The following is a 24,768-nucleotide window of genomic DNA, read 5'->3' as shown; positions in this document are numbered from 1 at the left end:
TGCTTTTGCTTCACTAGAAGATGAATATTGTTACATTGGAAATCCTCTTGCCCCCCTCCAATTTTTCTTGGTTCAAGGACTTAATGTTCTTTCTACACCTAGAAGAAAAATTAAACCCTCCATTAGAGACTGTTCACTCATTTTATAAAATGTGGTCCCCTGTCCTTTCCTTTGTTCGAACTGTCCCTTCGTTGGAGATTTGATTCTATATATATATATATATATATATATATATATCTTTCCTTTTAATTTCTTAGTTTTTGTGTGATATCTGGGATGGTTAGGGTGTTGTTCTGGTTATTTGTATTTTTCCCCCATTTATATCTATTTAGATATTTTAAGAAAATACTTTTATTTTGGTTTGGTGGTGTGACGTCATAAGGCTGCGCCACGTTCCTGCATTCGCTGCGGTTTTCGGCTGAAGAAAGGTTTGTGTTTTACAGCGTTTAAAGTGTATTAAAAGTAGATCGATACAATCGATACAAACTCTGCAAGACTGTTTTATAGCTATATGAGAGCTATGGAATTAGTTATATATCACTGAATTGTAGGTTGTTATGCTAGAAACGAACCGTTAAGCATTTGACTAAAGCGCAGTAGTGACGGAGAAACCGAGCCTTTGGAAAATCAAATCTATTGAACTAAATGCTTCGCGAAATGATTCAGTGATTCGAATTAAGCGCTCGAATCACCGCGTCTAACGAACACAAACGTGTAATGAACACAAACGTGTAATGAACACCAACAGCGAATGTTTAAATGAAAGTGCTGTCTATAATCTACATTTTATAAATACCAAACAAACAAAGTCTAAGAAATAGAATCATAGTAAGGATAGGCTATGTGTTTATGTCGATATAATTTGTGCTCTTTTATTCATATAGTACTAGTTTTGAGGGTTTTTTTTAATGACTTTTTGGCTGTTTAAGTCCACTCTCTTACCAGTGCACTGAACTACTGAACTAGAGCTGATTGAGACATGCACAGAGAATTAGTTTGAATTTATTTTTCTTTCTGTTAATTATTCTCATTTTAATAATGACAGATTGTCCAAACACAGAAAAAACTCTTGGTGAAGCGACTGAGATCCACGTGACACTATTATAAAGATGGCGTTTATTAAAGTGGAAAGTGAGGACATGGAGATTGAAGAAACAATCAGAGTGAAAGAAGAAGAAACAATCAGCATGAAACAAGAAGAAACGGATGAAGAAACAGGTTGGTTTCATTCTCAAAGCTGAACTCAGTCATTTGATCCATTCCGTATTAAAATGTCCAGCTCTACAGAATTGAGTGATTGTTAGTAGAGTGATAGTTTAAATTAGAGAGAACATTTAAAATAGCAGAACATTTGACATGGAGCGGGTCCCTCTTGTGGACAGACATGATGTTGAGATCACATGACCGGACAAACATGAATGCTGCCTTCAAACCAGAGTATTTTTTCCCTCCGCACCCTTAAGCATTCAATAATCACTCCGCTCCAATTTCCTTGCTCACTGATAACAGAAACACTGCTCCACTTTCGCTCCCTGATTAAATTTGCGGCTAAAGTATTTCAGTATGCTTTGTATTATCACAAAAGTTCTGCTCAGAACTTATATTAATAGAAAAAAATAAGCAATACTAGGAGAATAGTTTCAGCGTGGTTGATTGGAACACTAGTATGCATTAAACATTGTTTCCCCACAACATGCAATAGACTACGGCAGTTGTTAATCAGCGAAATTAATCAGCATTAAAGGGACACTTCACCCATTTGCATTAAGCTTTGCATTGATAGAAACCCAGTCATACTATTGAATGGTCATGCAACATTTTTTCATTTTCCCCCGAGACGAGAGAAATCTGTATTTACCTCTTTACACTTCCTCCTACAATGACGCAAAAATCGTCATTTTGCGTCATTGTAGGAGGAAGTGTAAGAGGGGGGGATTTCTGTTAAGACTACAAGCACTAGATCCACCCTTTCAAACCCGCCCATAGGGGGTTGGACCTAGGGCTGTCGCGGTGAAGGATTTTCCCTTGCGGTAATTTTGAGTGGCTCAATAGCGCGATATGCGGTTTTACCGCATTTATTAATTTATTTTGATTTATTTATATTTATTTGTTGCTATATAAATAATCAGCATGCACAAAAACGAGTACATTTTTAGTAACCAATAAACCGAAACTAAACAGCGTCTCTCCGCATTGAAAGCCTGTCACTCAGCGCGCAGTTGTTACGGCAACGGACTGTCTTTGAGTGAGTCATTAAACTATTCATTCAACAACACGTTCAAAAACGCTGATTGATTCATTAAAAGATAGTAATGAAACAAGGTTAATTATTTTTTAACTTTGAGCTCCACTTTTCAAGGCTCAGCTGACCAGCAATGCGTCGCACGGGTAACACTGAAGCAGAGCCCGTCTTATTAGACATTCTCTGACTGAAGCTTCACTTAATGGAGACAAATGGCATTGATTCAATGCGTGACTCACTGAGTTTTGTTTCCCGCGACCGCGAGTTCCTCGTGCTGTGGATGCTGACCAGCGCTGTCGCTGATGCCATTCATGGTAACCTTTATTTTAAACGTTAAAAGGATGACAGGACAAATATTTAACTTTCCTTGGACACGGCAACCTTTTCACGAATATATGACTTGACCTCAAAGACAGACGCAGGTAATCGCACGCACTCAGTCGATCACTCTCATTCACTGTCTGTTTAGGCAAATCCACGAAGCCTCTGTACAAATCACCATGATAAAACCATGATTGCCGCGTCTTATTATCATTATTAACTTATTTAACATTCAATACATGCACGAAGTTCAAAACAAGAAGGGTATAGCCTTATGAAAAAAGAAAACACGTGAATATCGCGGTTGCTGCGGTTACTTGAATTCCTCTGCGGTTGGCTTGTCAGTAGCGCGGTACTGCGATATTGCGGTTATCGCGACAGCCCTAGTTGGACCTAATGCGCTAACAGACCTATCACAGATCAGTGCGAGTGCGTTTGAAAGCTGAGTAGTAGGGGTTATCATACTCTATTTCCCGGACATGTCCGGCCGTCGAGATCGACAAAAATGTCCGGGATTCAGCTTTTGCTTTCTGCGGTCGCCATCCATTGTTTACATGCTCACCTTTTGTTTCAATCTAACTGAATTCACCCCGATTGGTGAATCTGAATGTAATGTTTACATGAATGCTAAACAAGTGATCGGTTGATTTGCGTTTTAACATTGCTAAGAAAATACCCGCAGCTCCGTGAGAGATAGCCCATGAGACCGGTGCATCTCACAGGCGCGCTCATCAGTAATCACAGTAATACAGGGAGCAGGACGAGGCTAGCGCCACGGGAGAAAGACGCGAGGCCGGTGGCGTGATCGGTTGAAAGACGCGAGGCCGGTGGCGTGATCGGTTGATGTGTGTTTTACCATTGCTAAGAAAATACCTGCTCCTCCGTGCGAGGTACGAGAACAGTGCCTCACAGGTGTCGGTCGTCAGTAATCACGCCACCGGCCTCGCGCCGTTATCCCGCGCCCCTTAGCCTCGTCCTGCTCGCCACAGTAAACATGATGAATGGCGACTTTAGAACGCAAAAGCCGAATCCCGGACATTTTGGGCAAACTCGTCACGGAGACTCACTCGTAGCCTAGCCTTGCCTTGATGTTTTTGTTTTCAACTGCGCTGTCTTACCGGTAGGCGTGGCTTGGGAGTGGCCTTGTAGGGCAGCGAAGCAAGTGCATTCTGGGAGTTGTTGTCTTTCCTCCACATAAGCCAAAAATACATTTTCTGGCTTTTCTCAGTCTAGAAAGCTCCAAATTCAAAAATAATTTCACATTTCTTCTACATAAATGACCCACTTTCAATACACATTCATGTCTCCACGGGTGAAATGACCCTTTAAAGGTTGAGTATCATTGCTGCATTTTGCAGTGCAAATTTTGGTATCGGGAAAGGTCTGCAAGCTGATACAAGTTCGGTATTTTACACTTAAAGCCCTGTTTACAGATCGTTTCTGATGAAATAGAATGGTTAAGATTAAAATTTGGACACATGCTGCTGTCCTGAGAATTTTAGGTTTCTTTCGCTTTCCCCCCCACCTCCAGAATGGCTGCATATGGGCACTGGAACAATCCTTCCTAAAACGCATTAAACTTTCGTTTACAAAGACGTGAAACTCACCGAGTGGTCAGGGGTGTTCACTGATATGCTCACACAAAAATTGCTGCAAAAGATGCTTTCCAGCAGGTTTTATCGTAGTTTTTGTCAAACACACAAAAAAAAAAACTTGGACAAAAACTACGATAAAACCTGTTGGAAAGCATCTTTTGCAGCGATTTTTGTGTGAGCATATCAGTGAACACCCCTGACCACTCGTGAGTTTCACTTCTTTGTAAACTAAAGTTTAATGCGTTTTAGGAAGGATTGTTTATTTATTTATTTATTTAGGAAGGACTTTAACACGTTAACACGCTCCACAGCGCCATCCAGTGCATTTAATTATAACTGCGAGTTAGTGCTTGGGATTTATCATGGATTCACTGCATTCACGGCCAGAAAAAGTAACGTAGTAAAATAATGTTGCATTTTATTTTTCGAATAATAATTACAGATCGAAAATTCAAATAATTGTGCACACCCCTAGTAAGAGAGCCATTGTGTGTGTGAATTACTCCTACCTGTCCGTGCGGCGTCTCTCTACTAATTGAAGCTATGGGGTTTAGTTCTTTCAAAACATGCTAGAACTTTCAGTTTTTAAGCTATTTTATTGATAAATTAGAAAAGCATTGACAGAATGTTTCCGTGTGTGTGCAGTCTGCACGTGATACTGTCTGTATTAGGGAGGTCAATTTTCACAAATTCTCATGATCGATCGTCATTTAATTTAACGATCAATGAATCGATTAATCGTTAGCCGTAATACTGCGATATGCCTCTACTGTAGTGGCTATGGCCAACAGCATGACAGGGTCTGCAAATGCTGCTCAAAACGCTATCCTCACCAAATCAATGAGAATGGTTTTAAATATAAATAAAGGGCTAGTAGGATTGTAAAATGTTTCGATGTGATTGATAATTAAATTAATTATTTAATAATCAAATATAACTACTAGGGTAAGTGTACCCATTAAGCCCATGTACCCTTTAAGCCCACTTTCAACTCTGAAGTCAAATTAAAAAAAGAGAAAATAATATTTTATGCTGCTTATTATTTTAATCAATCCAGTGATTTGTTACTTCCCTGGCATTTTTAATTGCATACCAATTACATTTGGCAATGTTGAGTTAGCCCCACCAATGTGCATGCTGTCTCAGGGGACCTCACACAAAGTCACCCCAAAACTTTGGTGTTTCGGGACCCTTCAGAAATCAACACATTTCTGCAATTTTCAGCCATTTCTTTGGTAACTGCATTGATATTATGTCAAATAAGAGATAAATGTTTTGTTTTTTGTGTATGAACAAACAGTATTTTATCATTTTATATCATTTTCCTTTAAATGGAAAGATGAGTTTTATTAGCTTGTGTTCAAAGCTAATCTCTAGGTCAAACCATTAGCCTTACAGAAAGATAGACTGCCAAAGAATTAAGCATGTGAACTGCAAACAATAAATGTTTTGTGATTCATTTTACATTCATTTACAAATAAATACACCCTAAATTGTTTTATAGAGAAGATTATTTTTATAAATTAACTTTTTTTAAAGATGGGCTTAAATGGTACAGTGCCACAAAACGCATGCAAACTATAGCCATCACAAGCTAACCTTGAATGAAAAAAACTAAACATTTCTCAATGTGGGCACAATGAAAATTACTATGATACTAGTCCACAGTATATTTAAGCTCCATGCATGTATTTGTAAACATATCTTACATTTTTAAAGGAAAACATTGTCTTTTTTCACCATTACTCACTGTGGAACCATTTAAGCCCACCTTATGGGTTTCAGTGAGGAATTCCTCTAATTGCAAACTTTGATACATTTTCTGAAATGTTTAATGATAACATGTCTTTGTGTGCTTTTACCTTACTAACCTTTTAACCTTACCTTACTTACACACAAATTACACACATTCATTCAAATGAGATAGAGCCCGTTTTGTCCTAAAGTCCTTTATGTATAACCGGGCATAATTCGGGAGCCAAGCTGAGTTAAGGATTGAGATTCTGGACATGGAGAGCTCCCAGAGGGACCCTACATTCCCCACAGTCCTGAGCCCCTGGGACTGTCCGGCTCCGAGATACCGCCACTTCCTGTCCAACTTTGTCCGGGCAAAACTCGGGACCCAAGCCAAGTTGGGGCTCCGGACTCTGGGCATGGAAGGGTCACCCAGTGGGCCCCCTATGCTGAGTTATCGAGCCCTAACTCGGCTTTCTTCCCGAGATATGGTCACTTCCTGTGGAACTTTGATAGGGCATAACTCCAGAGTCAAGCCGACCTAATACTGCATATTCCCGGTGTGGGGGGCCCACTAGGAGACCCCCCGAAACCCTGGCCCCAACTCAGCTTCCTTCCCGAGATACACCTGGTTAAACTTCCACCTTTGACCAGGCATAACTCGGGAGCCAAGCCGGCTTAAGGCTCCAGACTCCCGGTGTGGGGGGCCCACTAGGAGGCCCCCCTAAGCCCAGAGTATGGAGCCCTAACTCGGCTTGGCTCCCCAGATACACCCGGTCAAACTTCCAGCTTGACTCCAGCTACAACTCCAGTCAAGCCGACTTAAGGCTCCAGACCACCGGCCACTAACACCAACCCATCCCACCCTGGGCTGTAATCAAACATTAGCAAAATTACTTTTTTTTAATACTTCCCTGTCACTAAATAAATATATTAATGTTTTACTTCTTTAAAATCAATACTTTTTTTATATTTTGTGAATCAATGATGATGTGGGCTTATTTGGAACACATGCGGGCTTAAATGGTGCCAAAGTACCAATTAAGCCCATGCCAGACATCTGACTTTATTCCTAAATTATCTTAATTTTATATTCTAAAATGTACATCAACTAATTAATACAATCTCAAATGAGAGATTAATCTTGCATTTTAACAAATTATTTTTCTTATAAACTATGTCTATTATATGAAAAAAAACCTAGACTTAGATTTTGGTGGGCTTAATGGGTACACTTACCAACGTGTCACAAACGCTAAGTATGCGCTTTGAATGTGTGACAGTTGTGGACGCGCTCTTCCTGGAACAACTGCACGCGCTGAATGAATCTGCTACCGTTAAACTGGAGCACTTTGCTAGCACATTATTTATCTAAAAGAAACGCATCCTATATGAGATTAATCCGATATATTCAAAATAAACATAATATTACAAATTATATCTGCACAAAATGACGCAAATTCATGCACAAGTGAACTTGAATTAAGTTACGTGCCATTCATTCAGAACTACTCATGTTGTGGACGCGCTCTTCCTGGAGCAACGCGACACGGCAACTAAACCCAAATAATTCACAATGTTTTATTACAATATTGTTCTCTTTATAATGTTATGTAATATTACAGTCCCAATAGACATTATTAGTCGTGCACTGCCGTTTGAGCTGCGCGCGCTGAAGCTGATGCTTTACTACAGAGTTAAATTCTTAACCAAATGCATCCGATGTGAGATAAATCAGATATAAATAGGCATACACAAAATAAACAGTATTACAACTTACATTTGCACAAAACAAAAGGCTGCGAATGCACACGCAAACTTATAGTCATGATGAAGGTGTAAAATGGTCCCAACATAACTCCGGCGCGCTCGCTTTACATGTTTCGCGGTTGAGCAGCACGCGTGTACGCGCATGAAGACCTGCTTAATCGATGATCGATAAGTTGTATCGATTAAATGTATTATCGACAATTAATCGATCGTCGATTAATCGTTGACATCCCTAGTCTGTATGTTTGTGCATTGTACAGTGTAGAAGCACATTCGTTTAGATCAGTGATTTACTTATCTGTATGATAAACATGCATTCACCTGATCATCATGGAGTATCCGTAAATATCTTGTGGAGCACTCTCAGAGTATGCATTTATTTGTGCCATTAAACTCGGCTTAAACTTGTATTTGTCTGTTTTCACCTTAGACCTGATGCCGCTGAAAGAGGAGATTCAAGAACTTGATGTAAAGGAAGAAGAGAAACATGATTTCATAACTGTGGAAAACTATCTTGACTGCCCGCAGACTGAAAAGACTTCCTCAGAAGAAAGAGCTCAAAAGTCAGGGAGTACACGTTATTTCATCTGCTTTGAGTGTGGAAAGAGTTTCAGCCAACACGAAAACCTTGAAGCTCACATGAATATTCACAGTGGAGAGAGCCCTTACCCCTGCCAAGAGTGTGGAAAAGGTTTCACTGGAAAGGGGAATCTTAAAGTCCACATGAGAGTTCACACTGGTGAGAAACCTTTCATCTGCCCTCAGTGTGGAAAGAGTTTTGCACATCAGGGAACGCTTAATGACCACAAAAGAATTCACACTGGAGAAACGCCTTTCACATGTGATCGGTGTGGAAAGAGTTTCAGACGTAAAATAAACCTTAATTCCCACATGAGGACTCACTCGAGAGAAAACTGCTTTAAATGTCATCAATGCGAAGAGAGTTTCACAGACAGCGATCAACTGAAGAGGCATGTAATAACTCACATTGGAGAGAAACCTTTCATGTGCGATCACTGTGGAAGGACTTGCTCAAGCAAATCAAACCTTGATGTTCACGTGAGACTTCACACTGGAGAGAGGCCTTTCACCTGCCAACACTGTGGAAAAGGTTTCAATGAAAAAGGGACCCTTAAAGTCCACACAAGAGTTCACACCGGAGATAAACCTTTCATATGTTTTCAGTGTGAGATGAGCTTCACATATCGAAGAGACCTGAAGCGTCATTTGCGAGGTCATCCTGGAAATAGCAGTGTTATGATTGGTCTACCGATTCCAGAACGTGTCAGAAACAAAACGCCCCTAATCTGAATCTCAGCTCTGGAGGCTTCCTAAAGCTCAGCAATTGTACACATTGTAAGGACAGTAACAATGTCAATTTAAATGCAAATCTGATGATGAAACGTTGGAAGAACTAGTTATTCAACCCGAACCTTCATCGTAAAGGTTGACTCGAGCAGGACATTTTTCAGCGATAAGTTTTCACTCAGTTTGTCATCCACTGTTACGGCTAGTGCCGTTTTGTGTTGTTCGTTGTATTTTTTTACTTTCACTTTCTTAGTTCTGCGCCATTGGTGCTGCTTCCTGCCAATCATCGTTGGAGCCGATGATGTTGCCCCGCTTTCCTCCAATTGGCGGACACCAGGAAATAATAAAAGAGAGACGCTGACACGGAGAGAGAAGATGCCTTTGTTTTTGTCTGTTGTTGTTCTGAGAGAGATTGTGATTTAGAGACGCCGTCAATTCTGTGTATTGTAGTTAAGATCCTGTGGTGTTCTTGTGTGCTACCTAAACAACTCTTTACCACCATTTGTTTGAATGGTTGTGATTACAATGGGGAGGGAAGGAGAGGAAAGGTAAGCAATATCACGTGATATACATTGGGCACCACCCGTTGTTAGGGGCGTGCATCACTTCTTGTATTTTTGTTTGGATTTAGTGAGTATAGTTTATATTAGGGTATCTTTGCAGACTGAAGATTTTTCTTTTCTTTTTCTTTTTTAGTCAGTTTAGTACTGATTTATGAGTTAGAGGGTTATGTTTTGATTATTTCATTTATTTGATTGCCGCCCAATTCCCTTCTTCTCCCCTGCCTGGGTACCTTTTTGTTCTTTTCTTTCCTGTAAATATTATTGTAAGTTGATTTGGTTTATGGGTTCTTTCCACTATATTTTTGTAAATAAACACGTCTTGATTGCCTTTAGAGCTGTGGTCTTCTTTGCCTGCATTTACATTAGTACAGAGTCAAACTCCGACAGTTAATGTTATTCCCAATACCCCTTTAATAATCGCAGGGTACGTAACATTAATTGGGGGCTTGTCCGGGATATTTACAACTTTCCCGAGATGTCGTGGTTTAACTCCGTATTGATGTCTAAAATGTAAGCTGGCATAGTATTGGATTAGGTGATCCATCTGGCGATAGAGTTGATGCCACGTGCTGGTGTGTGTAGTGGTTTTAATACTTTTAGTGGGCATGGCTTCCTTCGATCTTCAAGCATTTCTTTGTCATCCTAGTCGTGTTCAGTTGGAAAAGTGTAGGAAGGATGATTTGATTGAAGTAGCGAATCACTTCTGTATTCTTATTAGGAGGCAGGCACTTAAAAAAGAAATTAAAAGTGATGTAGTGAATTATTTGGTGGAAACGAAAGTGTTTTTAGAAACCACCTCGTGTGCATGAGGAGTGGGGCCAGAAGGGGATTGCGACTGGTGCTATGGCTGAGGCTGGAGCCAAGGCTGGCTTGTCTCTGTTTGATCCCCATACCCCAATCTCCTCCGAGACTTCGGGAGGGGCACGGCTTAAAGTTCGGTTGGCCCGTTTACACCTAGAGGCGCAAGATAAAGTGCAAGCACGTCAGGGTGAGTTGGATCTGCGGTTGGAAATCCGCAGGCTGGAGATTGAGGCGGATAAAGAGGTTAAGATGCGATAGCTTGAGCTGGAGGCCATGAAGGTGACCGACAGCTCAGCTGCGCAGCCAAACCCTGGTAAACTCCAGAATGCATGTTCCCCACCCGAAACACCTGCTGTCAGTTTTGACATTAGTAAACACATCGCTTTAGTGCCTCATTTTAGGGAGACTGAAGTTGATTCTTATTTCAGTGTATTTGAGCGCATCGCAACATCTCTCTCCGATGGCCAAAAGAGGTGTGGTCCTTATTGCTTCAATGTAGGCTGGTGGGGAAGGCACAGGAAATTTGCTCTACACTGTCATTGGAAGAAGGTATGAAGTATGAGAGTGTTAAGACCACTTTTCTTAGAGCATATGAGTTGGTACCTGAAGCCTATAGGCAAAAATTAAGGAATCACAAAAAGGGTAAGCAACAGACATTTGTGGAATTTGCTCGAGATAAGGGCATGTTGTTTGATAAATGGTGTGTGGCCACGCAAGCAGTGGATTACAATAAAATTAATTCCTTCAAAGAATTATAAGAATTTAAATCCTGTTTGTCAGAATTTGTTTGAAAACAGAAAACAGTCATTTATTTGAATGAGGAAAAAGTTGTGTCTCTGTCACATGCTGCGGTGTTGGCTGATGAATTTGTGCTGATGCATAAGAGCGTATTTTCACCAGGCACAGAGTCAGTTTCATTCCCTTCGCCGCCTACATCTCAACCTTCGCTCTCACGAGGTAAGAATAACCCGACACCAACCAAAGTAACCTTGCTGGTTACTAAATGACCTTGCTGGTGGTAAAGTTATGCCTGTACTGGAGATACTGGATGTGCCCGAAGTGCCTTGTGGCTCTGATGAACAAAAAAAAAATTCCCAGAAGTATTTTCGGCATGCGCGGTTACACGAGCCCAGGCACGTAAGTTTGGAGATGAGATTTTATTTGTCAGACTCTTTTATTGTTCCTCTTTTTACCAAGGAGACATCTCTTAGCCCATCGAAAGTATCTGATACCGTGCAGACTCTATCTACCATAGCATCTAATGATGAAAAGGTTGTCACATTTACTCCTAAAAAAACGTAATCAATTGCAGTGAATCGAAAGCAAATGAGTGCTGCGCAACAGTCTGACCCATTGCTTTGTAAATGTTTCATTTCAGCAGTAAGTCAGGAGGTAGTGAAGAAGGAAAAGACAGCTTATTTTATTGATGATGGTCTCCTTATGTGTAAATTGTGTTCTAATGATGCTACTGACAGAGATTGGAGTTCTGTGTTTCAGATCGTGGTTCCTGTTGTATATCAGGCTCTAGATTTAACGTTAGTCAAATTAACTATAACAAACAGGTTAAACAAGCCATTGCTTACTTTTTGGTGAATGAAGTTTGAGGTTGTTATGGTCTTGTCTGATATCCCTTGCCAGTTATTATGTGTATGGCAAATCTTCTTGTATGAATATGGTCAATTTCTAGTGTTTATATCCAAAAAGAAACTATGCTGGGAGATGTTTTTGTATTTAGCGCGTTCACCGCAATGTATGTTTTTTTTCTGGGCTTGTGCAGCGTCACGCAATCGCGCAGAATCTGATGACTGGCATCAAAGGTTCTGTTGCCTTCATTTTGTTCATCAATTGATGTTGCGGTTATATAAAACTGTATATAAAGTCATTCTCGAGTAAAACAGTTCAAGTCAAGTCATTGGATCTCAAGTCAAAGTCAAGTAATTTTCTTAATTTAGTCAAGCAAGTCTCAAGTCCGTAAATTTGCGACTCGAGTCCGGTCATGTGACTCGAGTCCTCCATCCCTGCCATTAACTGTGCAAACATTAGCAGAGCGCTAACCCGAATGACTGATTTAACATTAAACTTTGTAAAACAAATCTTGCTCCATATTTTATCATTACTTTTATCATTACTTAAAGTAGTAAAAACAACAGACAATCTGCATTAATAGACACAGTTTTAGGTAATAGTGGCCAACAGCTGCTTAGCAGAACTATTTCAGTAAGACAGTAATAATGTGAGTTAGCCGGAGACCTACAGCTGCACTAGGTGTACACTGTTTTAAATACAAAACTACATATGTAGTTTTCAGTAATGAATTATACTTACAGGTTGTCACACAAAGTAGCAAGTTGGTCCATATAAAGTGGGTACTGTCCCATCTTTAATGGATAAGCTTTTTACAAATTCCCCGTTGACCTCGAAGAGATTTGAGAAGCAGTAGTCAGTAAAAAGACAGGAACACAACTAAAGGTTATGCTGCTGTTGTATCGCTGACATAATTTATTTCAGACATCTATTATGTTAGTTTGTTATAAAATTACAAGCTGTTTTATTTGCTCACCAAAACCCTGTAAATGAAGAACAAATGTGGACCACATGCAGTAACTCTTTCTATCAAGCTGTCAGCGAGACGTTTTATTACTTTGTTAGGGTTAGGTGTTTTTGACATATGGCTTACTTACTGGTTAATTAATTAATATTTATTGATAATTGTGATCAGGAATGTTAATAATAATATTTAGCTTGTAAATTAAGCATCTTTTGACCCTCTGAATTTAATGAGGATCTGAATGATCTTATCTGAATGAGTTTCAGTTCAGAAGTAGATATTGGGTTTAATTTTATACATTATGACATTCTTCAAAGATATCATTCATTTCTGTTGAGCTGGACATTTTATTAAGGATCAAATGATCGAGTTCAGCTTTGAGAATGAAACCAACCTGTTTTTTCCTCAGTAGTTTTTTGTTTCACACTAATCGCTTCTTCAGTCTTCATTTCCTCACTCTCTTCTTTAATAAACACCATCTTTATAATAGTGTCACGTGGATCTCAGTTGCTTCACTGCAAGAAATACTTTTCTTACTTAGTGTTTTTGCCTTGTTTCCAGTCCAAATGTCTAAAAAGAAGCATTTACTAGATGAGTAAAATTACATAAGAAATTATATTTTGTTTTCTGTAAAAAAAAAAGAGACAAATTTAGTGAGTTTTTGCTTAAAGTGCCTTAATTATGCTAAGTTTCCTAATGTTGTTTTGGAGTCTCCTACAACAGGTTTACATGCATCAAAGGTAAATAAATAAATAATTTTCTCATAATATACATTTGCACATCACATAGAAAAATGTCTATGATTCCTAAACGACTCATCACCGTAAACTAAAGACAATAACGAACACCGTCCACCAGTAAAGACGGTAAGAACAATGACGTTGATTTTCTCATTTGTGTATCTGTTGACTCTTTTCAAGGATCTACTATCTGTAGTGGCAGGCTTGTACAAATACCTCCAAAAAGAGACCATTGCCCTTCCCCAAGCAGTGGCATACAAAGATGCTGTGTGTGTAACTCCCTAAAGCAGAAATGCAGTGATCCCACTGCTGCAGATACTATATCTCAGAGCAAAGGCATTGTGTGAAGTTAATCACATTCTATTTGAGGAGCAACTTTCTGGCCAGAGATAGAAGACTCTGAGAAAGAATGGATGATTTTGTTGTTGAATCAGCACAGATGCCGAACAACTCAAAACAAAATGACTATATCCATGTCTGAATAGAATGGTAGCGGAATAGGATAACTGTTTTTTTGCTGTAAATGCAGCAATGCCTCAAGGTATTCAATCATGTTTTCCAATATCTGAAAACATCCTGTCTGAGCCACATTTAGCATAACTGGCACACCACTACAACACTGATCTAAAGACAGAGGAAGTCATGGTAGCAAGGCACTTTTTGACACTTAAAAAGCGAGATGGTGCTGCTCCACATGACATGATTTCAGTTTATAACCTGCTGGATTCTGACATGTTTCCATCACTGAAATCTGTCATCCAGCTTGCCCTCAATGTACTTGGTAGTGTACAAGGTCATTCAGTGCTCTTCGTTATCTCCACACCTGGCTTGAGAGAACCATGGGTCAATGCAGGCTCCATTATTGGGCAGTTATGGCATTGAGAAAGATGTTGTTGAATAATTGAACCATAATCAAATTATCAACAGATTTGCTACTCTTAAGGAGAGATTGATGCTCCCCATGAAAGACCAGTAACTGGGCAGCTTCTCACAGACTGCTTCATTTTAGCTTATTTTTCATTCCTTATAGTAAATCACTGCCCCCACATAGTCAATGTAAGTTTAAAGATAAAGTTGTTTTCTGGTTAAACCTTTTTTGGTTTCTAAGGTTTATACTTGAGCATAAAAATGCAAACCATTAAATGTTGTGGTTGTACAGGAAACGTGTGTGTGTGTGTGTGTGTGTGTGTGTGTTTACAGTGAAGAAAGAATCCGGTAGTCTTCTGTCTGGCTCAGTCAGTACTCCCACATATGCAATAAAATGTAATACAATGAAATAGTGGAGTGCAATAAGGTTAGTAGTATACAACCCTACCCTAATAGTCAAACATAAAAATATATAAATACATAAAAATACAAATATATATATATATATATATATATATATATATATATATACAGTACCAGTCAAAAGTTTGGAAACATTACTATTTTTAATGTTTTTGAAAGAAGTCTCTTATGCTCATCAAGCCTGCAGTAAAAAAAAAAAAAAACTAATATTATGAAATATTATTACAATTTAAAATAATGGTTCTCTTTTTTAATATACTTTAAAATGTAATTTATTTTTGTGATGCAAAGCTGAATTTTCATCAGCAAGTACTCCAGTCTTTGGTGTCTTATGATCCTTCAGAAATCATTCTAATATGCTGATTTATGATCAATGTTGGAAACAGTTGTGCTGCTTAATATTTTTTTTATAACCTGAGATACTTTTTTCAGGATTATTTGATGAATAAAAAGTTAAAAAGAACTGTATTTATTTAGAATAGAAATCTTTTGTAACAATATACACTACCGTTCAAAAGTTTGGGAACAATTACTATTTTTTTTTTTTAAGAAATTAGTACTTTAATTCAACAAGGATGCGTTAAATTGATAAAAGGTGATGGTAACGATTTATATTGTTAGAAATGTTTTTATTTTGAAATAAATGCTGTTTTTATGAATAAATGCTGTTAACGTTTTACTCATCAATGAATCCTGAAAAAAGTATTCCAAAAAAATATATTAAACAGCACAACTGTTTCCATCATTGATAATAACTGAGTATCAAATCATCATATTAGAATGATTTCTGAAGGATCATAAGACACCAAAGACTGGAGTACTTGCTGATGAAAATTCAGCTTTGCATCACAAAAATAAATTACATTTTAAAATATATTAAAAAAGAGAACCATTATTTTATATTATTATTTTTATAATATTTCATAATATTACTGTTTTTTTTTTTTGTTTTTTTTTAACTGCAGGCTTGATGAGCATAAGAGACTTCTTTCAAAAACATTAAAAATAGTAATGTTTCCAAACTTTTTTTTTATATAGTTTTATTTGTAAGTTATGATACATGAAACAAAACAAATATACATGACATTACATTTGTCATTTTTCTTTTACAAAATCAGACTATATATATATATATATATAATTTTATTTATTTTGAATCATCCCTGGCGCTGACCCAAATGCACTCTGGCTTATGTTCAGCTATGATAAACTAAAACCATATGCATTACCATTAATCGGTATAGATGGTTACAGTCGTTTTTATTCTATGGATGGAGGCGTACACAACCAGCTGTGATCCTATAATAGCCAATTACTTCATAAAAACAGTTACGAGCATACACACTAAAAACTCCTGGGTCAAACATAACCCATAATGGGTTATTTTTGACCCAACTCCTGGGTTAAAAAGGGACCAACTAATTTCTGGGTTATTTCAACCCAGAAAATTGGGTTATTCTTTTTTGACCCAAATTCTGGGTTAAATACCTGACCCAAATGTTGGGTTTAAAAAACCCAACATCTGGGTAGAAATAACCCAAAATTAGTTGATCCTTTTTTAACCCAGGAGTTGGGTCAAAAATAACCTAACTTGGGTTACTATCCCAGTATGCATTATTTAGGGAAAATAAAACTTTGTTTTACATTATATTACACACTTCAAGCACTTTTATTTTAAATTATTTTTAAATTATCTTTTATCTTTTAAATTATTTTTATTGCATTAAATTAAAATCTATATGAAAAAACACACACTTGGACATGTTTATTTTCCTATTTATTTTAGGTCACACTCTAATAATATTAGAAATAAAAAATAGAAAAATAAACAACAATTCTCTGAAGAGCCTCTATATCTGAATTTAAGCCTGGGGCCAACTTTGGGGACAAGATTTTTGATAGTGTCATCAAAGAGAAGAAATGCCTCCTCATCTATGTCTTCATCTGAAAGACAGAAAACAAGACAACATGAGTATTGTTAATAAGTCGAGACAATTGTGAACCACTCACCAGGCACTCTTTCATTATCAAGCATTATGGGTGGGCCCGAGAGAGAGAGAGAGAGAGAGAGAAAGCCAACCCTATAACCCAGAACTTGGGTTACTCTTTGAAAAATAACCCAGAAACCCAAACAACCCAGGAGATGGGTCAAAATATTAACCCTATAACCCTGAAAATGGTTACTCTCTGAAAAAATAACCCATAATTTTAACCCAACACAAATAACCCAAATGGGTTGAAGAAATAACCCAGGAGATTTTTAGTGTGTAGGAGGGTGTCCCGAGAGGATCCGCACAGACATGGGCACCGAGTTTTGTAGTGTGGAAGCAATGCAAAGGTTATTACGAAGTAACCATGGAGACAGTTTTGCTTGAGAAAGGAGTTATTTTACGGAAGAAGCACAGTGTTGCCATTTTGTAAGCCTATATAGTTTTATAGCTAACCTACAGCATTTCTAATAAGGGTTACCATAAAAAAAAAAAACGTTCCTGACCTAACTGCCAACAGTCAAGATAAACAATGTAACAACACATTTTAGAACACGTATCGATATAGTAGCTCTTGCTAAACTATGCCTTCTAAATAGCTATATACAGAAACTACGCATACAACACCCTCTATTGTGCAATATACCTACAGTATTGTAGTGACTTAGACAAATCACACAATTATTTGTCAAATTTTACAAATAAGCTTTAAAGCCCACACTTAGTAATGAACCATCCCCCGAAAAGAGTCACTAGAGCAGAAAAGGCCTCAGTCACCAGGGCTAAGACTGTTTTTATTGCTTGAAAAATTGTGAAAACCAAAGGCCATAGGAAAGACACATAGCCCTTAAAACAGACTTTGTAGTGTATTTTGTTCTATGCATGCCTTACAATATAATTATTAGAAAAGGTACCCTGTTCCTACTCAGTTGAATAATCATTTGAGACATCACGTATATGATTTCACTTTGTGATCACACACTCTTTTATAGTGTTATGCCTATGTAATAATCCTTGAATGCTTGTGTTTGTATTACTCGATTTTTCATGATTGCATATATACCATGTTTGGTATCTACGAATTTGATGACCTACATGATTGTGTATATGCCAGAGGTGGGACAAAGTCATTGTTATGCAAGTCACAAGTAAGTCTCAAGTCTTTGCCCTCGAGTCCCGAGTCAAGTCGAGTCAAAGATGAGGCAAGTCCCGAGTCGAGTCAAAAGTCAAAGCCAACAAGTCTCAAGTCGAGTCCAAAGTCCTACCATTTTAGTTTCGAGTCATTTCAAGTCCTCTTACCACAGAAATAAAATTTATACAAATCATGTATGTCTGTAAGATTTGTATTTATTTAAACCTCTTTTTATACAATGACATTAATCAAATACAGTAAAAAACAGAAAATTTAATTTTCACAAAAAATGCTTGTATTTCAACAGCATATTGCACTAGAACAATGCACAGCATGCAGCTTCAGTCCTGTATTGTATTGACCTCATATTGCAAAACAGTTTAACTTTCAAATAGACTTGGGTCGTTTTCAGAGGCGGACAGAGTACACAGCTACATTACTTGAGTAAAAGTACAGATACCCCTTGCTAAATTTTACTCAAGTACAAGTAAAAGTACTACAGTCAGATGTCTACTTAAGTAAAAGTACTAAAGTACTTGTTTTTAAAAGTACTTGAGTATCAAGAGTACAAGAGTACATTTTCTAAATATTGCATTACTACTGTCACAGTGCTTACATTGGTAAACAGCAAACACTTGAAGCGAAAATTATCATTAACTTGTTCAGAAAATTGAAATAGTCTGGCGAGGTGGGGCCACGGCTTGGCACATTCCCGGTATGCAATATTTTTTTTTCCCAGGATGGTAGGGGAAGACTCATGAATATTCATTAGGGAAGTCATCCCTGATTGGTCTGATGACCTACCCCTAACCCCACCCCTAAACCTACCTGTCACTGGGGGTCTTATGACCTCAATAACCCCGCCCCTAAACCTACCCGTCACTGGGGTTAAGACCAATCAGGGATGACTTCCCAAATGAATATTCATGAGTCTTCCCCTACCATCCTGGGAAAAAAAATATCGCTCCCGGGATGGACTTGCTGCGTCTTCATCCATTGTTTCGTCCATGGTTTCGTCTTTTATCTAAATCTGACCATGGAGTTGACTTTGGCGGAAAAGCTGAAGGTGATTGCTGATAGGCTGTCCCAATCAGTGGCGCCTGCACAATCCAATCACATTTGAGAGGGTTTCCGAGATGTTTCTTTTTTCCTTTTTTTTTTTTTTAGAAGAAGTAACAGGTACTCACAGTTATGGATAGAAATGTAGTGGAGTAAAGAGTACAATATTTGCCTCTCAAATGTACTTGAGTAAAGTCATGATGAGCACTCCCCAAAAATGATACTCGAGTAAAGTACAGATCCCTCAAAATTGTACTTAAAGTAAATGTACTCGTCCGGCTCTGGTCGTTTTAGCCTAAACCTTTTTAAACATGTCATCAATAAAATCCTCACTCCTCAAAATTATCACTTCTGAAAAACTTCTGAATTGGAATGCCTCCATGACTGGTGTGTACAGTATGAGAGAGAGAGAGTTTAAAAGAGACAGGCGTCTATAGACGAATCCGGCGAAACTACCGGAAGTAAGCGGGCGCCATAACTGAGCTGTTGCTGGGTAGCATTGCGCCATTGCCTCCTATTGGTTTGGTTGCGTCCACTGGAATAAACAGCCCGCGATTTACGACTGTCACTAACGTTACATCTACAACTTTCCTATTCTTCCTCTGCAGAGTTATTTGTACAGTATGAGTCTTGTTAATGGTCTGTGAAAATCGGACAGGTCCTTTTAGAACTATGTGTTTATCATCTGGTAGAGTGTGCATTATTTGACCAACCCATCCGGAGCTCAGATAATTTTTACCCTCTATCAGTGACCTGTAGTTGGCATTTTGTTGATCATCGGATGCCAGGCGAAGGAGAAAATACTCTTGAATACCTTTAAAACAACAGAAGGGGCGCGTTGGGGCAGTAGTAACATTACTGTTATCTGTTGTTAATGTTTGATTTGCTTGACTGTGACTCTCACTCTGAGAACCAACAACGTTAGCAGTTAGCTGTACCTTACCCTTTCCTTTTGAAATGTGAAAATGAGATAAATAATGGTCACAAATGAAAAACATGAATTCGTTTATTTGATATCATTCATTTATTTATTGTTGCCAAGTGGACAGATCTTTTTATAGTTTCCTCGTTAGCTAGCCTAGCTAGCATAGTTATTGCCAAGCTATTTTCATAAATAATCTGTAAGATCGTTTGTACCTTCATCTGTGACTGGAGGCCACTGTCTAACATCATCAACCCAACAAGTCATACTGCCTGGCTGTAGCTGTCATCGAGGGTGCGTTATCACGGAGGTTTGTTTACATACCAGTAACAGCTCAGTAATGGCGTCGCCACAAGATGGCAGCCTACACAGAACGCTCGTCGGATTCGTGTATTGGGGACTCGGCTATTATTTGAAGTTTTATGGTACATCCGATAAGGTGCTTAGCATTCGTTCAAAACTTACCTTTCTTTGTGCAACTTCATGCAACTTCAAATTGCAACTCGTTTTTTGTCGACTACCTCGTAATTTTTATAGCCAAATGAAACTACCTTCGGTATCATTTTGCCAACTGGCGCGTTTGTACACACGTATATAGTCTTTAATAGACGTATTCACGTTTAAATACAATTTAAACAACGTATTATTTAATGCATTACTCTTATATAATTATATATTACAGATGGTACCCAACCAGAATGCCTATTACCGCCGCGCCAGCCGCCGCGGTGAAACCAGCCGCATTTCAAAGTCGTTCCCGAAATGACCGCCAGGTGGCGCAAAGGGACATTGTGCAAAACAGCAGCAATAGCCGTATTTTAAAATGTAAGTGGGTTAAATATAAAACCCTAAGCCTGATAGGCATATTTTTCATATATATAAATAGGCCTATTAGGCTACAACAGAATAGAACCAAAGATAGAATCAATTTTAGAACTGAAAAAATAGAATCAAAAGTTAAAAATAGAGACGATATTAGGAGCAATGACGCTGAATATTTTTACTATTCTATTGAGGAATTAGATAAATGAAGAGCTCTCGTGAGCGATACAATTGCATAGTAATTTATAGTGATTTCAAAAGCAGTCCTTAAAAAAAAATACATGGAGTAGTGTGGAGATTACGCGGAACGGGTTTTAGTTAAGATCCTGGTTTCAATGCCCTTAATGTATAGGCTAGGCTACTGCTTTAAAAAAATGTCACAACGCGTTTTGAGATTGTTTTGAATTAAACATTGAAGTTTAAAATGTAGTGTTTTGGCACACCAGGCCGAGTGGCGTTACGCATCGTTCAAAAATCAAGTTTTATTCTGACATGTTGAATTGGGGTTAGAATTTTTTTTTTAGATTTATTAGATTTAGATTTTAGATTTCGTTAGATTTATTTTTCTCATAACAGCTAAAATAACTTAATATATGCCTTGTCTTAATATGACCTACTTAATATAGGCAATAGGCATATACTAGCCTATATAATAGCCTAAATTAGCAAAACTTGGCCACTAAATATTTAATTTTCAATTATTTTAATTATCACAATTAAAGTTTTAATTTTATTAAATTGAACAAGCGCAACAATCAGCATTTAATCAAATATTCTAAAAGATGTATTATTAATAATAATGTTATTTCAACATAATATTTCGTTTTTTCGACATAATATGTGTGCGTGCAACAAGCAAGATGTGCATTTGTAAATCCGGTGATGCGTGCTTGATTTTTATCAATAAACTAGTGTTTTCTGACAGTGTCGACTGCAAAGATGAAGTTGACGATCGCCATATTTGTAGTGAACGCACCTAGAGAGAAATGCACATAAAGACATAATCAGAGAGTAGCCTTTTTCTTTTCGTTTTGAATTATTTCGTTTGAAGACATTTCAAGCTTTGTGTATTTGATGTATTTATCATGTCTGTGTGAGGCATACGCTGAGTTTCGTTAAGTTAGGAGGATGAGATGCGCTCCAGCTGACGTGCAACGCAAGTGACCGCGCGGGCGCCTCCATGATTAGTGTCTGTTATATTTGCTTCTCTTTCTTATTGAATCCAGACAATTGGGTGATGAAAAATTTATTCAAATTAAGATACAATTTATAGAAAACGAAATTCACTTTAAATAAAGGTTTTCTACTAAACAAAACTTAATGAAGTGGTCAAAATCATGTCTGACCCACTCCATATCCATCTCTCGATATAATGCATCCTATCTTACTCGTGCTGTTCACTTTTCATATTCAACATAGATGGAAAAAAAATAACATTATAATATTTTAATATGATACTAAATGAGATTATTTAATGGCTACAACAGTATAGTAGGCCTATAGACTCTATTTGTACAAATTGCTGCACATTAATTTAATTAAATAAAACCTTGTAACAAATTCACACTATGGTAGACTGTGTACAGTTGAGACACCTTAAATATCTTGCGTTCGCAGCAAGCACAAGTTGTGATTTTTTGTGTCAGCTGGGAAGGAAATATATACCAGACCTCTTGGAACTTTAATTGAATACATAGCGTTGGTGAAGCATACTGAAATTACATCCCTACAAATTTATTAGGCCCTACTGAAAATAAATGTATCGAATTTAAGCAAAGTAGCCTAAATATTAAGACTGTAAGCCCTTTGCTTTTTACTTAGCCTATAAAGGACTCTTGTAGCCGACTTTGTGTTAATTTAATTTGTAGAGGATTTTTTTAACTCAAACATTAACACTGAAATAAATTAAACTAAATTATTGTAAATTTTTTGGCACACGACGACGAGTGGCGCTATGCATTGTTCCAAAGGCAGGTTTTTTTCTGGCATGTTGAATTAGTGTTCGACAAACGCGGCGGCGCGTTCATTTGAATGAGGACACACTGGAACGTTAGGCCATGTCGCAACGAGTGAATCGTGGGCCGAGTGGTTGAACTTACGTTACGATCATTTAGATGACACGGGTTCGAATCCCGAACTAACTTGGACTACTGATATTTTTATATTAGCCTATTAATGCATTTTATAGTCTATTGTTGATGCACAGAGATTTGTCTAGTTCTAAAACATAGTTTTTTTGCTTATAGCCTATTTACAAAATAAAATCACCATGCATTTCCATTTTACACTAAGGAACAAATAGCCTATTATACAATGACTTTACTTCTGTAGCCTATAATGATTCCAATCGTAATTTCAAAAGCAGTTCTGTTAATATATATATATATAGGCCTATATATATATATATATATATATATATATATATATATATATGACGTTTAAACGACACAATAAAATCAGAACCAGTATTTGCATTCATGGTTCCAGTGGCAGTAATGCATCCACGGCTTTTCAAAATGTCACAAAGCGTTTTGAGATTGTTTTGAATGAAATATTGAAGTTTATAATGAAGTGTTTTGGCAAACCACGACGAGTGGCAAACTCTTTGTTTTGTTTTGCAAACTCAGCTAGCCTGTGGGGGGTTTGGAGAAGGCAATAGTTGCTTTATCGTGGGGGTGCAGGACAGAGGTATTAATGTTCCGTCTTTCATATGGAGAGTGTCGGAGCCAGCCTGATGAGCAGGCAAAGGCAAAATTATTTTAAGGATTAATCTCAAAATCTCCAAAAGTCCATAGCCTATGTACAGTAGGCCCTATATCTTATTAAATTATATATTGTAGTTTTATTGATTGTATTTAAAGGTTTTCCACACACAATTTCAATTTAGCAGATACAGAGCTCTTTAATTCGCGACCCACCTCGTTTTATTGTGAGGTGAATTCAGCAAGGCATGTTGTATCTTTGAAGGAACAAAAGCTATTTGTTACAGTTTTTTCTTTCGTGATTTGTGTGGATGACACACAGCGACATATACAGTATTATCAGCTGTATGGTGTTTTTTTACGCTGAAATGCTTAATTTCGAGAAAGACCCACCGCGCGCAGTGAGGGAGACCAAACTTACTAAAAAAATATCCAGCGCGAGAGAGACAAAGAAAAACGCCTGTACTTAATTTATGTTGCTTTGAACTTTTTTCGTTTTGTACCGTTTTAATTTTTTAATTTAGCTGCAATTTCTTTGACAATAGAAATTTAAAATGTTGCAAGAATAAGATTGTGTTTCTTATTTTGCATCACAAAGGGAATAAACTCTATCGATGCAACCCTGTTTAAATAAATAAACTGTTCCGACACTTTATTCATACCTTGAAATGTGCGATGGGTTTTCAAACTTAATTAATTTTCTTTTTCTTTTACATTTTCATTGTTTATTTTTTAATTGAAAGCAATACTGTATTGAAAGTATTTTTCTGATTTGTTCGATCTGTTTTGAAAAATGTCTTCCGTTGCTATGGCCGGGTATCACTGTCAGTCATCTCAATCTCGTGAATGATTCACACACAAATTTCTTTTTAGCAGATTAAAGACGAGCTTCATCATCTTAATTTTCTGGTGCAATCGGCTGACAGTCTTCCTCATCAGATGTGTCGTCTTTGCAGCGGCTCAACTGGAATGTAGCAAATTTATGTTGTAAATTGATAATTAAACAAGATGATTGACTTTAATAAACAGATGCATATTTAAGCATCAAGAATGGAAAAACACAAACACTGTCGGCTACACTGAGATTCGATCTCAGATCGTTTGAAGCTCCGAGAGGCTATTGTTAATGCATTGACCACAGAGCTATCGTCTGAATAGCCTAGATCTACTATTTTCTCTGTTTTAAAAGTTTGTTATATTCTTTTTTTATTTGCTTATGTTTTTTAACATT

At 37.6% G+C, this 24,768-nt stretch overlaps 1 protein-coding gene across 1 annotated transcript; it reads left to right on the top strand.

Annotated features, from left to right (window-relative positions):
- Positions 1–388: 388 nt before the first annotated feature.
- LOC307157470 (uncharacterized protein) lies at positions 389–13,368 on the top strand. The gene is made up of 3 exons (XM_079869383.1): positions 389–428; positions 1,046–1,218; positions 8,093–13,368. The coding sequence occupies exons 2-3, from the start codon at positions 1,110–1,112 to the stop codon at positions 8,971–8,973; spliced, it is 990 nt and encodes a 329-aa protein (XP_079725509.1). The 5' UTR covers positions 389–428; positions 1,046–1,109; the 3' UTR covers positions 8,974–13,368.
- The last annotated feature ends 11,400 nt before the right edge of the window (positions 13,369–24,768 follow it).

Source organism: Squalius cephalus (assembly GCF_949319135.1).
Source record: "Squalius cephalus genome assembly, chromosome: 4".
Classification (NCBI taxonomy): domain Eukaryota; kingdom Metazoa; phylum Chordata; class Actinopteri; order Cypriniformes; family Leuciscidae; genus Squalius; species Squalius cephalus.
The sequence above is the reverse complement of the archived record's forward strand: the minus strand, read 5'-3'. Positions and strand labels throughout refer to the sequence as shown.

Excerpts from the sequence above, each read along its gene's own strand:
- LOC307157470 (XM_079869383.1), top strand. The coding sequence starts at position 1,110 with ATGGCGTTTATTAAAGTGGAAAGTGAGGACATGGAGATTGAAGAAACA. Across the intron at positions 1,219-8,092 it reads AGAAACGGATGAAGAAACAG|ACCTGATGCCGCTGAAAGAG; the intron begins GTTGGTTTCATT and ends TTTTCACCTTAG.